Source organism: Metopolophium dirhodum, chromosome 5 (genome assembly GCF_019925205.1).
Source record: "Metopolophium dirhodum isolate CAU chromosome 5, ASM1992520v1, whole genome shotgun sequence".
NCBI lineage: Eukaryota > Metazoa > Arthropoda > Insecta > Hemiptera > Aphididae > Metopolophium > Metopolophium dirhodum.
Genome location: NC_083564.1, coordinates 35,669,804 through 35,685,987, shown reverse-complemented (window position 1 = coordinate 35,685,987; position 16,184 = coordinate 35,669,804). Strand labels below are relative to the sequence as shown.

The following is a 16,184-nucleotide window of genomic DNA, read 5'->3' as shown; positions in this document are numbered from 1 at the left end:
CTTACTAGTATTTTTAAAACCGTACTCTGTAATGGTGTAATTATTTTGCATATAATAGTATGTATATTTATAACTAATAACTGGCACTTATATGATTTATAATATACGATACACTTATATTATGCTCAGCAGAAGGTGCTAGTGACGGTATAACAATTAATACCCAATTTATAAGTTTTTTAAATTGTAGTTTCTTAAATTGTTTTAGTTTTTTAGGTATTTGATATTGTTGTGGGGAATTCTAATGGTAATATAATGGTATTATAACTTTTATGTGTGAAAAATAACTACCTGCAATGACAACTATCAACATATATTTATATATAATATAATATATCAATAATTTGGCAAATCGTAGAAAAAGAAACCGGGATACTCTATGCGCAAAACAATTGACAATTTTTAGTAGCACTTAAAAGAAGGGTTACGGTTAATTAGATTATTTTATAAAGCGTTCTTTGGAAATGGCATTTGTCCAAAAATAAATATAAAGTGTTATCGATCGGCTAAATGTGCTGGAAGTTATTACTCTATAAAAACCCGTTAAGATAAAAACTTTGACAAGAATGCGTATTATTAAAATGTGTTAATTATAATACGATCAGAACCTATAACAATAAGTTAATTGAGATCTGTATTTAATTTATGTTTGATGATGTGATATTATATTTATTCATAAATAATATTTTATTACCTTCGAAAAAATATTTTTCACCAGTCTAGATTTATTTTTAATTATTGTTGCAATTTAGTCACCTAAGTACACTGGTTGAAATCTCTCGTGGACGTTTTTTACTTATTGTATTTATTATATTTTACCCTTAAACGTAGTCATAAATATAATATCACCTTATTAACTTATAGTTACATAATTATTAGTGATTAGTGATTACCTATATAAATAGGACTGCATACGAACTGAATCCCAATAAAACCTTTTAGAACACGAATTTAGTCCGGGTAGTCTTAAAGTAGGATACAAATTATGTCCCTTGAAATTTAAAATATAATACAAATTGAATCTTTACTAAGTGTGTCAAAATTAAAAACAAACCATATTACTTCCCATTTTTACAGACTAAGGACTCTCCGTAATAGAAAATTCTACTGATATGGTTAAAAATATTTATTTTTATTTTATGTTTTAAATTTTGATTAATGTGTGTAATATATTACATATATAATAGGGAAATTGATAATGACTATAGTGATTCATATTATAATAACTCTACAAACATGTACATTGTATACATAAGTTGTATAAAATGCATCAACTGTTTTATGAAATCAAACGTAACCATTTCCCAATTTTTCCATATTATCTATAATAAAAATGACATCATTATATTATTGCATTGTACACATATAATATACCCTCCGCCCACTCGTAAAACGATAATTTTTTTTTCTAGTTTACTCTTTCTTTCCATTTTCTAAGGCTACCTCTCACACCGAAGTAACGCGTGTTCTACTAGTGCGATGACATTTTTATTGAGCGCCGACCGTCGTAAATACGATTCGGTGAATATAACCGGGTTACATCGGGAGAAAAAGAGTATATAATACGGACAAACCCGAGGAGTTATAATAAAAGTCCGAAAAGAGGAGGGTCTTCTTGAAATATAATGGTGCAATGTTGTATGTATTTCTGTAGGGTTAATGTGACTTTCTCCTAGGGTCACAAATCATTGTTACAAGCCTGGAGAAAAAAAAACTGTGAATTTGTCGTGCTTAAGATGTTAGTATACGTTATTGTTATTTTTTGTCAAGGAAATTATCAATATATATTTTAATTGGGTATCATTCGCAATGCATGTGGTGTAATTACACCCGTTTAAAAAATGATCATGAAAATTTTCAGGTAAATTGCTCTCCAAAACAGCACAATCATTGGTTCACATTGGTCACAAACCTTGATCATTGGTTTTGAGTTAAAAATAGATACCTATATAGTTTAGTCCTATAGTATACCGGAAGACTGCATCAACAAAATAAAAATAGTTTTCAAATTAAATAATAGAACAGTACACCACTGTACCTACCATAATATTATGCATTATATCAGAATCTTAATTTTACTATTAACAATTCAATCATCAAATTGATTTGTAACTCAAACATTACAATAATTATGTATGTGACATATGATGTATTTTTTTATAAATACGATTAAATGTAAAAAAAAATTAAATAAAAAGGTTTTCTTGATTTTTAATTGACTTTCATTGAAACATTTTTTCTGATGCCTTGTGTTATTGAAATTAAACCTTCTTATAATAATAATGTCTTTCTCAATGTCAATGTCTTTTTTTAATGTTCTTTCTCATAATGTTGTTTAGAAATTCTATTAGGTAAATATTTTCTTATAAAATATAAACTTTACATAAAAAGTCTAATATTTGTTTAATAATTGTTTAAAAAATGAATAAAATGAATATTATTTAGGTAGAGGTACCTATCTAAGTGCTAGAATAATTGATTATTCAAAATAAATTGTAATTTTTACTCGTAATTTATTAAATCTAAAAAAAACTGTAAACGACTAGACGAGTCACTGAAATGAATGTTGATAAACTACTATACAAAGGAGGATAGCCATGAATGTCTATCATGAAACAAATTGATATAAAATGAAAAACTTGAGTCCGTTTAAACAAACTTACATTACATTGTAATGTTTAAACTTTCGCGACAAACTGTTATTCTGTATTATTATTATCCGAACAAACAAAAACGTAACCTGCGCCCTGCAGCACGTGCATATGTTTTATATGTTCTCATTTCAGACTACATAAGTATAAATGTATAATATACTGTGTAGTTCAAAGGAAACAAAATAATTTAAAAGTAACAATTTACCTAAGAAAATGTCGACTGCACTATCATGCACGAGTGCACTCGATTTATATTAATCCAAAACGAATATAGTAGGTACCATTATCGTGGTATTTTAGAATAAATAATAAAAATAAATAGATTCAAATTTTGTCATTTCTAATAATTGTCTTAAAACGCCATAAACATAGTCTGAAATCTGAATGGACAAGAAATAAAACTCAAATGTCGGGAAATTAATAAATTACGTTTTTCATTGTAATATTTTTATTTATTATCAATACAACTTACTACCGTCTGTCAATATATTTTCGTACTTTAATCTATTCTCTTATTAACGTAGATATTTAAACAAAGAATAACGATTTTAGCTATTTTGTTAAAATTTAAGAATATTAATCATGGTAACTTAAAATTTTGAACGTACTAACCTTGGTATATTTTTACACATGCAATGTTTTCATCAAAAATTAATTCAACCAACCTACCGTATTAGTTTGTTACTAATATAAGAATAAATTACTTTAGTAGCAATATTATATAATTATATACCATAAAATATACTTACTATATAGACTAACGCTCACGTCTTCAATCAGAATTGTAGTTTTTCGTATACAATTAGTATTAAAAAAATGAATTGGTAATTCGTATTAAATTGCTCAATTTTATGATAAATTGATAACTATAATATAATTTAGGTTTTTTCTTGTATATCTTTAAATTTTAACTTTTAAAGTATATAGTACTAGATATATACCTAAACATAACAATTCGAACAATGTTTTTTTAATGTATTGGTTTTGGAATGTTTTTAAAAATAACTTTTTATGGTTAAAAAGTTCTTAAAACATTTTATGTACCTTTGGTATGCTTTTGATGTAAATAATACTTAAGTTAATAATATGTTAAAAGTTAAAATTAAAATTAAAATTAAAAACAAAAAATTATTATTTAAAAAAAAATTATACTCGAAATTTGTAATATTCTATACTCGAACTTTTAAGTTGAATATGATTCCAAACTAATTTAAGTGGCCGTACATATAAATATAACCCATAGTATGTGGATAAAATTGTCCCTATTTTTTATTTATAATTATAATAATAATAACCAAAAGTAAATTGGTTATAATATATATATATATATATATATATATATATTATTATAATATTATAACTAAAATTCGATTGTCATATTCACATAGTTATTAATAAATCGCATCAATTGTTAGGTCTTATTAATCGTAGTTGTGCGGACTTTACAGATAAATTTTCTCTAAAATCGATTTACTGTTCGTTAGTACTGTTAGCATTGTTCTGTGAATACAGTTCTATTATATAGCATCCCAACCAGTTAGGTAAAAAAACAAAATTGGTTAAAGTACAACAAAAACTCTTACGCTTCATATCAATTAAATGCTCCATACCTAGAGAATCTCACACTACTTATAATCCATTGCTATCTGCCTATCTATACTAAATCTTCAGACGTTGAAACCTAGACGCGTATAAGTCTTGACTATTATGTTTCCTGGTAATTTTGATTGCCCAGATTTTTGAAGCCGTTTAACCTTCTATACACTCACTTTTAACACACGATCGACAAAAACTTTTTGTTTAAGCCTACTGCAAGTTACCAACTATGCAAATAAAGTAATGCAAAGCGTTAATAAATTAAAAATTGATATTATGTTCAGCTCACTAAATTTATACTCATTCAAATTTAATTGTAATTCTTTAATTCTTAACTCATAATTACGCTATGTTTTATTATAATATAATTATTGTCATTGTTTACTATTACAACTGTTAATACTATTATTATTATTATCATCATCATTATTACTATTATTATCTTTACTTTGTTCTATCTGTTATCATAATGATTGTAATTATGTTGTTGTTTATTGTAACAGAGCCTTGCCCGTTTAATACTAAATAAATAAATAAATATTACTATGTAATCAATACTAAAAATGTAATAAACAAGAGAAATAGTTATAATAATTTCTTCTTTCCACCTTCTGTCAAAGGTATAAAGTTTAAAAACCACCTATCACGCATTCTTGAATATTTAAAGAAGTTCTACAGCATAATTATTTTATGATGATAAAAAGGCATCTAATAATAAACAAGAATAAACAAGTGCCACGGAACATTATTAAAAATAAATTATAAAAGCATTATTATTATTCCTTTTGCAAAAAGCTTAAAACTTGAAACTGTCTGATCCGGATGGTATGCATGCGCGGAAATGATCAAAGTTTTAGATGAAGATAACATGTTATAGAACCTATAAGATCTAAATTTAAAGAGTACCTACTTAAAATTTATTTTCGTTACACAGCGAAAAAACGAAAATCGAGAAATCTAACAATTTTTTTTTTTACTTAATCGTTGATTATAGGTAGGTACGATACGATAACAGTATAATATTACCTATATAATTAATTTAATTTCTATATAATAGTACATAATACCTATGTTCTATATATTATATTAAAGCGTAAAAATATAAACGGTCATGATTTCGGAGGCATACATGAAAATACAATTATATATAATCATTACATGTAGGTAATAATATACATAACATATATATTATACATTATATACAATAAGTATTAAGTAACTATATAACATGTCTTTATATCAATATTTAGTAGCTGGTAGCATTGAGTATTGACAGAAATACATATTATTCTATTAATATAGGTATTCGTTTATTTTTTTTTTTGATAGAGAGTAACGTACCTATCATTTATATATTATAATTATTATAATAATAAATGAAATTATTGAAGTGTATACTGTATAAGTATTACAATGTAATATGTCATAATATTCAGGCATTCAGCACACAGAAGAAACACTTAGCAGTTCGATTATTTTCTTGTTTCTTATTTATTTATTTTTTTATTACTACTATTACTATTTGAGTAATTAAATATATTATAGATTCGTCATATTTCAAATAATTTGAGTTGTATTATTGGTCTCGGTGGTTTTTTTTTAAGGAATAAACAATAACTATTAATTATTGTATATTATATTATACAATATTCAATTTATCAACATGTGAAATTTTTTTTTTTCAGAATAAAACCATGTAAGAAAATGAGGGCTGGCAGGTCAACAGTGCTAACAGCTCCACTTTTGTACAATAGCAGTTGCTGGCATCCGCGTATCTACACCAACGGTCTATTATTTCGCATAACCGTATCGGGTATTACAGAGAGTGCATTCGTCTCGTTGCTCACAGTGGCCATACTCGTCGCTAATCTTATGGTAATAGTCACGATCAACAGCGAAAGATATACGAAGTTTATACACCCACAGGTAAACATTTCTATTCATTTTTGTACATAATATCATTATTCATTCTATTATATCTCTTCTAATTAGTTAACTGTATCTTATTACACATATTTTCTGTTTGTTGTTCATTATTAATTGTTGCTGTTATTAATTGTGGTATCTTTTTGAATGTTCATATTTAGTGTACTTAAATGTTTCTTGTAATGTAACTATTGGGTTACCAGCACATACTCTCAATAAATAATAATAACAAATAATATAATAATACATGTATTATATAGTCTATACATAAAAATATAATGTAGGTACCTTGTATAACACATGTATTCAAATAAATAATTTAGTTACCTATAGTACTTTGTTGCCGTTAATTTTCAGCCTCGGTACTTGGTGACATCGCTCGCTTGCAATGACTTGGCCATTGGACTGCTAGTTACACCATTAGCTGCTTTTTCGGCTCTAGTCCATTGTTGGCCATACTCGGAAATCGTATGTCAAATTCAAGTAAGTCAATAATTCGTATATTGTTCAATATAATAATGTGTTTAAATAATTTAACATTGAATATTATTTAATTTTTTTTGTTTTTATAAACGTAGGTATACATATATTTTAAAATTATTAGTAAATTTGTATTTTTCACATATTATCTATAGGTAATGAATTTATAATACTAACGGATGTTAAGAAAAAAATATGATATTTTGTAAACAATTCTTGTCAATGTCATATTTGCAGTACCTAAATAGATTACTATTTCATGAAACTAAAATTATGCATAATATAGAAAATAATTATACTTATTGTTATTTTCTTGTACGATCTTGTAGTTTTCTGTTAAAAACACAGTACTTAAATAGTAATATATCATAACCAAATATAAACCATTAATATTTAGTTTAATAACTCGAGTGAAATATAGAAGAAAGTTAATAAATGTATATTTGGCAATGTCTGTCCCATACTTGTAACTTTTTTTATAAAAACTCGACTAGTTTATTCTCAACATATGCTTTTATAGCAAAGATCATGTCGAAAAAGTGTATAAGTACACTAAATATATCAGAATATATAACATACATTTGTTTCCTTAACCTTGATACTTTTTTAAGTTTTATTTCGAAAAAAAGCTCCTTTTTTACTATGTTTTGTATGTTTTTCGTACAATTTTCAATCCGTTAAATAACAGGATCGACCAACTAAAAAGGGCGTCAAACTTTCCAAAAGTAACGGTACAACAATTCCGAACAACGCTGGTTATGACTTATGACGAACAATCGTAGACTAAATTAAATATTTAAATGTAAATATTAAAATACCTATCATGGGTAAATGATATCAGAATGGTAAATACTTCACGTTGAATTTCATTCACGGCTTATGTAAGTACCAAAATTATAAAACAAATACTTATACAAATTACCTCTTGATGACTCACAATGGGAGACCCACGATGTCGACAAGAGAAACTGTCGACAAAATCGATATAGGAGATAAAATCATAATACAATTTTTAATCCCACAACAACACCACGAAAAGTATTATAATAGCCAATAGGCAACGCATATTATACGCATCGAGATTACCATCAATATTATACGTTATGCATTATTGATAGTTGTAATATAAATAAAGAATTTAACACATCGTGTATATTAGACTTTTTTGTTTTTTGTTTTTTGTTTTTTGTTTTTCTCGATTATTGGTTAGTTGTTATATTTATTTAATATTATAGTATATTCAATGATAACGAAATTTAGAGGATAGCGAAAACCACTATATAATAATATAGTTTCGTTAAATAGGACCCGCGAGTGATATTACTTTAAAACGTAACGATTGAACATGTTATTTTACTTTTAAGATCCATTTATTTATATCGAATAGAATGATCTTGTTCTTATATATATATATAATATATACACAGCTCAAGAGAATAGTTTGAACTCTCTCTCTCTTCTTTTTCCCCTGGCTCACCCCTCCCCCCTCTCCCTATGTATATTCGTCTATATAAAATATATATTTTATATAATATAAAGTAAAACTATTTCCAATAGCGTTGCCGTGCAGCTTTCCTAAATCCACACCACCCCTTATTGTGCAGGCGAATAGACGGTACCTAATGCAATCCAAATGACTATAATATACCGGAATATACCGGGCATTGAGCCGTTACGCGTAGTCCCAAGGAAATTATTAAGACACTTTTCAGCGCGGTATTATATTTCCCACGAGATGTACAGACGAAACCGTTCGAACGGTACATCGCGATCGCGTTATCGAAATCCTCTTATGATCCCATTACTGGGCGACGATGGGTGGGTGGACAGAATTTTCCAATGGACGACCGCCGCGGTGTATATTATATTATTACTATTATTATTATCATTATACGTCGTATAATATGCGCGGCGCGGTCCGTCGAGTATAATAAAAGAAGCGAAAAGATCGAAATAATTTCGTTATAACGAATCGACATGATGAAAGCTGCTATACTGCAGGGGCGGTGAAAATTACCGGCTGCAACAATCTATACAAAGCGATGATGTGTTCGGAATCGACGAACGATGACTTATTTATAAAGGATATATCGATATATATTATATGTATACATATATCGACTGGTAAAAGGCAAAAGGGGCTAAGCGACAGTCTTACTACTTTTCAGGAGAGCAGAAACAACATTTTTATATGTTCTTAACTTTGGCGTTGGGGCTTCGGTTTTTATTTAAGCTTTAGGAATGAAGTTATTATATATTTTGATTCCATTTTATGTTACCTTGATGGCTTGATACTAGTTATATTGAAATTTTCCCCTTAATTTTTAAACACAATGCGTTTTGTTAAAACTTACCATTTCAACTATACTGTTTTATTTAGTCACCATGAAGAACGATTAAATAAAAATAATCATAAACAAAAATATCATAACAGTTTTTACTCGATATCTAATAATATAATAATATCAAGTATCTAATTAATAATTATTGATAATATTGATATAGGGTGATGAACGATAATAGTGGGGTCCAAGTGCCACGTGGTTATCGCTTGGCTATTACAATTTTCATTATTGTCGCTTACTTCTTAAAAAACGTGCTTAGCCCTACTTTTATAACACTTTCATAAATAAACGTCGTTTGTATCGAGAAATGAAATTAAAATATCTCATTACCAAATGGTCATAGGAACACGCTCTTGTGATCGAATTCTTTAACTGTCACTTGCCCCGTAGTATACACCATGTCGCTTAGCCCCTAAATGCCGCTTAGCCCCTTTGCCTTATACCAGTCGATATGTTGGTGACAATGAATAATGATGATAATTAGGAACTGAAGAAAATGTCTGGACGCATAATTATGAAGTCGCCTATTTTGTATCGTATAATTGATGTTATATTATATATCAACCTAGTATTTTATGACAATGCTTATTGCCTAGTAGTAAATGTAGGAGATTATATTACTATTTATAGAAATATGGCTCTTTAAGCACCGTAATATTATATAAGGATACAATTAGTTTTTAAACAAATAAATAAATTATCATTAAAATGAATTTTCAATTGGATAAATACTTATATAGCATTATTTCGAGTTCCATATTATCTTATTACTATAGCACGACAAGCATATTTATTACCTACCTAGTCTTACATTTCATTTTGCAACTACATTTTTTAAATTCCTACAGTAGTAAATACGTATACGTCGTATACTACATAGACCTACAAACTAATGGCTCTATGGTATACTATAATAGGTATAGTACACTATTATTATTAATATTATAATATTATTATTGCTACATATTATAATCAGAGCCCTGTACTACTGTGGTACTACTTTCCGGAAAAGTTATCTTCTTATGCTGCACCTGTTCTAAAATAAATTTAAGTTCAAAACAAATTGTACTACACGTGAAAGTCGTATTATGATATAATATAAAGTATTAAGTAAATTGTTAATTAATATTGTATAATTATTGGTAGCTGCGTGTAAGGAAATACTGCCGTGCGCGCAGGGCGATTCTGCAGTCGAGGTCTTCAGACTCGCTATCTCATGAAAAAATAAAAATTATAATAATAGTTTAGAAATTGTTATAAGAATCGTTTATAAAACTGACTTTAGAACATTGCAAAGGACAGTTAAGAGTGTTTAGGCAACTTACATAATTCCTGTGCAATCGGTTTACAATCATAATAATATTTCTAATTAACTATAAGGCATTGTGTTGTAATAAACTATATTCTAGATTTTAGTCATTCGTAACTGCGTATAGGTATATACGCAGAAGATATGATATGTAACCATGCATAGGTATCAGACGCAGTGGTGCAACTATATGGTGGTGCGCAAGGCCAAGGGGTGAATGTCGTTTTAATTTCAAATGTCTATAGACTACAGTTTTAACCATGTTATTTTATTTTTTAAGAATTAATTATCAGTTAATTTATTTCACGTTAATACCTTTTTACAATTTGAGATTTTAGAAAAATGCTATAATATATTCTATGATTTGAGGAAAATTCTAACACGGAGTGTTTAAAAGTACAAATGCTTGTACGAAAAAAAATGCTTAAAAACAATACAGATAACATAAAAAAAATTATAAGAAAAGAAGAATTTCCTAACTTATATTAATGTACTGCAGGTTACATCAACCATATTTATGTCTGTTAGTTCTGCAACATACAAGTGAAGTTTTTCCTCTATGATATGATTAAAAAATCGGCAGAGTGCAGTCTGGCACAGCAGCTACTAATTTACTAACTCTACTCAAGTGTTATGAATATTGAGAGATCTAGCAAATGAAATTGGTCCGGAAAAATTCTACTGAACACATTCGCTACCACGGATAGAAAATGTTGTTTAACACTATAGAATATTATAAAATACAATAGGTGCTTAATTAAAAATAAAATGTGTTTAATTTGTTTTCTTCTAATAATGGCATATTGTGAATAAAATAATTTTAATAATATTATAAACTAAATATCGGCAATGTGTATGATGTCGGGGATATGGAAGCGATTGACAATAATTGCTGTAGCACCCCCGAGATGTGAACTCTATAGTTGCGCCACCGATCTCGTCGAGATGGGAGCCGCGCTGTTACTGTTTTCGAATTCAACAGATTTCCACCAAACACTATAGCAGGTGTACAGATAGGTAGTTACGTCGTCAGCGGGACCTACACACAAAGCATTATATTATATAGAGATGGATACTTAAGTCTATCAATTTACCAGGCGGACCGTGATCGGAATGGAAAACCGCGCTCTCGTGCAGACTTGGCCGATACGCGCGAGCGGTGCGCACCGGTGACGGTGACGGTGACGACGACGACGACGAGGACGACGTGAGAAATACATGTCCGAACAATGGCTGTTTAACATTCGCAGCGCGTTGCCCGGACGAAACTAACACTAACGATAATAATACAATGTACATAGGTACAATTGATTCTCCGGAAAGTTTAAAAAAGAAACGGTTTTCTTTTTATTTCTATTCGACTAACCTTATCCGCCGCGTTATTTCGGCGCCTCGCGTGTTCCGTTTAGCAGTTAATCGGGTAATCACTCTTGTAGGCCGTCCTTTTAAAATTCAACACCGGTCGGGGAGTAGATTGCTTTTGAGTATTCACGGCTTTGACATGATTCATCGAGACCGTGCCGCCGCCGCCGCCGCATCCAGTCCTGCGCGGCGTCGTATTATATCAGGTATATACTCGCGCGGACTTCCATCATATTATTTGCGCGTAGGCACCTATATACCCTAATATATATATATATTGTATATATATAGACGTGAATTTATATATAAATATATACATGAAATTTATATATAAATATATACATGAAATTTATATAAACCGTTTTCTAATGTATCATTTTGACGAGCCGTCGCTTACGCGTATAAGGCGTACCTATAACTGCTATCTTCAAAAATACAATTTTTAAAACTCATCTCGAAATATAATATTATTATATAGGTAATAACATGATAAATAATAAATTACGCGCTCGTTCCACGCCGTGCTTATTTCAGATGATTTAAAGACGATGTTATTATTTTTTGTACATTAATTGACAATGTCTGTATAATAAAATCATAATATGAGAGGTAATTCGGTTTAACGAAGACTCATATAATCCGCCCAAAGTTGGGTCGTATCTAAAAGTTGTTACACTACGGTATTGTATAAGTAATAAGTATCGTAAAAGCCAAAATATATTATTAAACTTTTAAACGTACGAACTAAGTTAACCACCTTGTCAAGCATACATATTTCTTAATTGATAATAAACATCAAAACAAACAACTTCATTATTTAATGACTAATTTTGATATTAATTAAAACGCTAAAAATTACATATATACTTAAAATAGTCGGATACTTGCAGTATATTACATGAATTTTATTAAAAATGTCTCATAATCAGTCATTAAACCTATACAAATTTAAAAAAATGCATAATAAACATGTTATGACTAGATTATTAAGTAAAAGTCATCAGGTTTTAAACATTAATTGGTAAACTATTTTTTTTCGTATTTTACCTGTATCTTAAATCTAGTCAAGTATTGAGCATAAAAATGTATATTGAAATCTTTAAATCTATTATATGAAAATATAGAAACTTAAAACTTAGTAAATAGTGTTTAATTGTATTAATATAAAAACATTTTAATTCATTTAAAAAATTATAAGCATGTCTCTCCCAATTTCCCAATTTTTTTACAATATACCCATACTTATTCTTAATTAAAATTTTTTTTTGATGTACCTACTCAACAATCTTGTATTATTATAAGTTGTACTATAATGAGCATTTTTTAAGTATAGTTATTCATTATTTTTATTTTAAATTAAATACACTACCTATTGAGTGAAAGTCTATATAGTTTTTAATCAAGTACGACATAAAAATAATTCTACTCAAATTTATTTCAACGAGATAATTCAACGTATAACTAGATACTTGAAAATTCAAATATTTTGACAAAGTTGTTAACCAAAAATAGTAATCAATGACACTGTGGTAGTTATTACGTAGGTATATGTATATTATTAAATGTAAAATATAAAGAATATTGTGTTGTTAAATAATAAATTTCTACACGTATGTGATGAAACATTATTTTAAAATTGCCAATATAAGCACTTAAAAAGGTGTAAATAATAAAAGAATACAAAAATAAAGTATACCCTTATAAACTATTAAAACTAAAATGTTAACCCTTCACTGGTAGGTATGTTTTAAAAACATGCGATGTAATGCTGTTCCGGAGAACGTGCGTTCTTGGCAAAATAATCTTTTTTGTACTTATAAAATATTATATAAATATCTGATTTTTTATTTTAGCACCATATTTTTGTCGTCGATTATGACCTATATTATCGAGGAATAAATTAATCACGTTATTTAAGAAATTAAACAAAAATTATTATTTTATTTTATTTTTATTTTTTTAGGCTCTTTTAAGGGCAGCATTGCCGCAACAGAATGCTATGATATTAGTGTTCATGGCAGTCGACAGATACACGTGTATGTTGCACCCAGATAAATATCACAAACATTCGAGTAAAAAGGTAAGTTATGAATTATTTATCATCAAATAGACAGAACATATTATGTATAGATATTTGATGCTGTTTATGGTGTTTGATAAGTGAATAATTTTAACAAAATGTTATAAAAATTTGAAATTCAACTGCAGCTAAGATATATTCAAAGTACATTATCAAAATTGTTGAATCATACAAAAATAATAAGCTTGGTAGTTAATAGTTGTTATACATAAAGATGGGAGCTCGTTATATTTTACCGGTGATTTCTTAGTCTGTCATTTTTTTTTCTGTTTATAAAATCGATTCACCCCTCGTTACAATAAATTGTTTTCATGCGCGTAATATCATTATTTATATATTATTTGGTTCACTAGTACGTCTTAGATAAACTAAGATAATATCGGAGCAGTATGATGCGTGTTAATATTCTCGACTCTAACGCTTTCAATTTTTATAAATATAATACACTATACACTGTTATGTGTAGTATTTACATTATATTATGTACGAACAAACTCATACCTTAAAAAAAATTACCATAATTTTTTATGGTGAAATTCTCATCACTATTATAATATAGTAATACACTTGTACAATATTATTATACTATATTATACATATACCTAAAGTAACAGCATCTTTCAGAATTTTGTTTTTAAAACTTAATTACTTATCAGTTTGCTTATTAATAAAATCTTTTTCTACAAAAATTACATAATTACCTATTCATGTTCCAAAAATATAAAACTATCTCTAAAGTAAGAGGAACACTAGAAACCACCTATAATATACTTATGATATTAATTTAAAGCTACTCACAATTTTGAAATCACAGATATTCACAGTTACTCACAGGCGTGGCAATAGGGATGGACTAATGTATTTACTAACAATTTTAAGACCCATCACTTTATCGTAAGTAAAAACATCGAATTTAAAAACATAATTCTTCTTATCTCCGGCAAGAACCTAAAATGTGTACGTAAGAAAAAAATGATTTATTGAAAATCCATATTATATTATTATCATCGTACTTTTTCGGAACTAGAATTTATACAAAATTACCACAATCGGGCATGGTTTTAAATTATTTAAATGTGTATTCCAGTCATAGACATCGATTCATTTACAGGTTATTCAAAATTAAAGCATAAGCATAACTGATGATATCAAACAAATAAAATCGTGTAATAAAATTAAAGTACGCTCTGGTACCTATATTTTATTTAAAAACTATGAATAATTTCCATTTACAATCCGTAAAAGATACAATAGATACATTTATATTCAGTCTCTCATATTTTCGATATAGGTACCACTACACAAGTATTCAAACTCATATTTATAAATCTTATGATGAATAACAATAAAACTCAAAGAAAATGGTTCATAAACTTATGAATACACGGATATTTAATGTTTATTCGTGTGAACGAAAATTGAGTATAGAATGAAAATACAAAGTATTTATCATTTGCGTCGGAACTAACTAAAGTATAAAATATTAATATATTATGCAACATTTGTGCTTGTTTACACGGTCGTTATTTCTTTTGACCTTTTTCCATTCTCTCGATCAACATAATCTATATACCTATTTTATGCTAAAATATATATAATATATTATTTAAAATATTTATGTTTTTACGTTTTTACGTTATTAAATTGTGTTATTATCGTTGTAAATATTATATTATTTCATATTAGTTATACAATTCTTCGCAATCGACGGATTGTAACATAATAATATCTTGTGAATCAATAAAAACTAAATTTAGTTAATCTTACTATAGGTACATTCGTATATTATAAATTACTCAGAAAAATTCTTCAATACTGATATTATGTAAAAAAAAAATATTTATATACTTCAAAATATAATCTTTTGTCAATAAATCTACATAATGGTATAATTATTCTGTTACTGTTAATCAATTATCACCAGTCATGTTTAGAAAGTCTATTTTGAACTAAGAAAATATATTGCACATACTTTTAACTGCAGTTTTATTTGTTCCTGCTACTATATACTACTATATATAGCAATATCGGGTGTAATTTCCTCCAACGTCATTTGAATTTCTATTTCCGATTTACATCATATGTATATTGCAAGTTGTTCCTGAAAATGTCTTGATGAAATACTCAAATAGCTGAGTTATAACTTATGACTAATACATTTTCCATTTCGACCTAAGAAATAGTTTAGTGGTTTGCGTTAGATTCTTGAATTCCTATCTGTGCACTTTGAGTAAAGGAAATTACCATTTATGAAGTTTCAATTGAAAATTCTCATCGGCCTAAACGTATGATGGTAGTGACAACAATATTAGGAAAAGGTATCATTCTCAGCATTAAACTTAATTGAAAGGTCGGACCATAGTCAGTGCTATCATTATAGCATCCATAGAACGTGTTCACTGTTTCGTGTACATTTTAACCATGTTATGATA

At 27.9% G+C, this 16,184-nt stretch overlaps 1 protein-coding gene across 1 annotated transcript in view; it reads left to right on the top strand.

The window, feature by feature from the left end:
* LOC132944502 (trace amine-associated receptor 1) overlaps positions 1–16,184 on the top strand; it is a 51,394-nt gene that overhangs the window by 28,931 nt on the left and 6,279 nt on the right. Inside the window, exons 2-4 of the mRNA XM_061013874.1 lie at positions 5,936–6,176; positions 6,534–6,659; positions 13,636–13,752. Of these exons, the coding sequence (XP_060869857.1) occupies positions 5,955–6,176; positions 6,534–6,659; positions 13,636–13,752 (465 nt within the window). The 5' untranslated portion in view covers positions 5,936–5,954. The remainder of the gene's footprint in view (positions 1–5,935; positions 6,177–6,533; positions 6,660–13,635; positions 13,753–16,184) is intronic.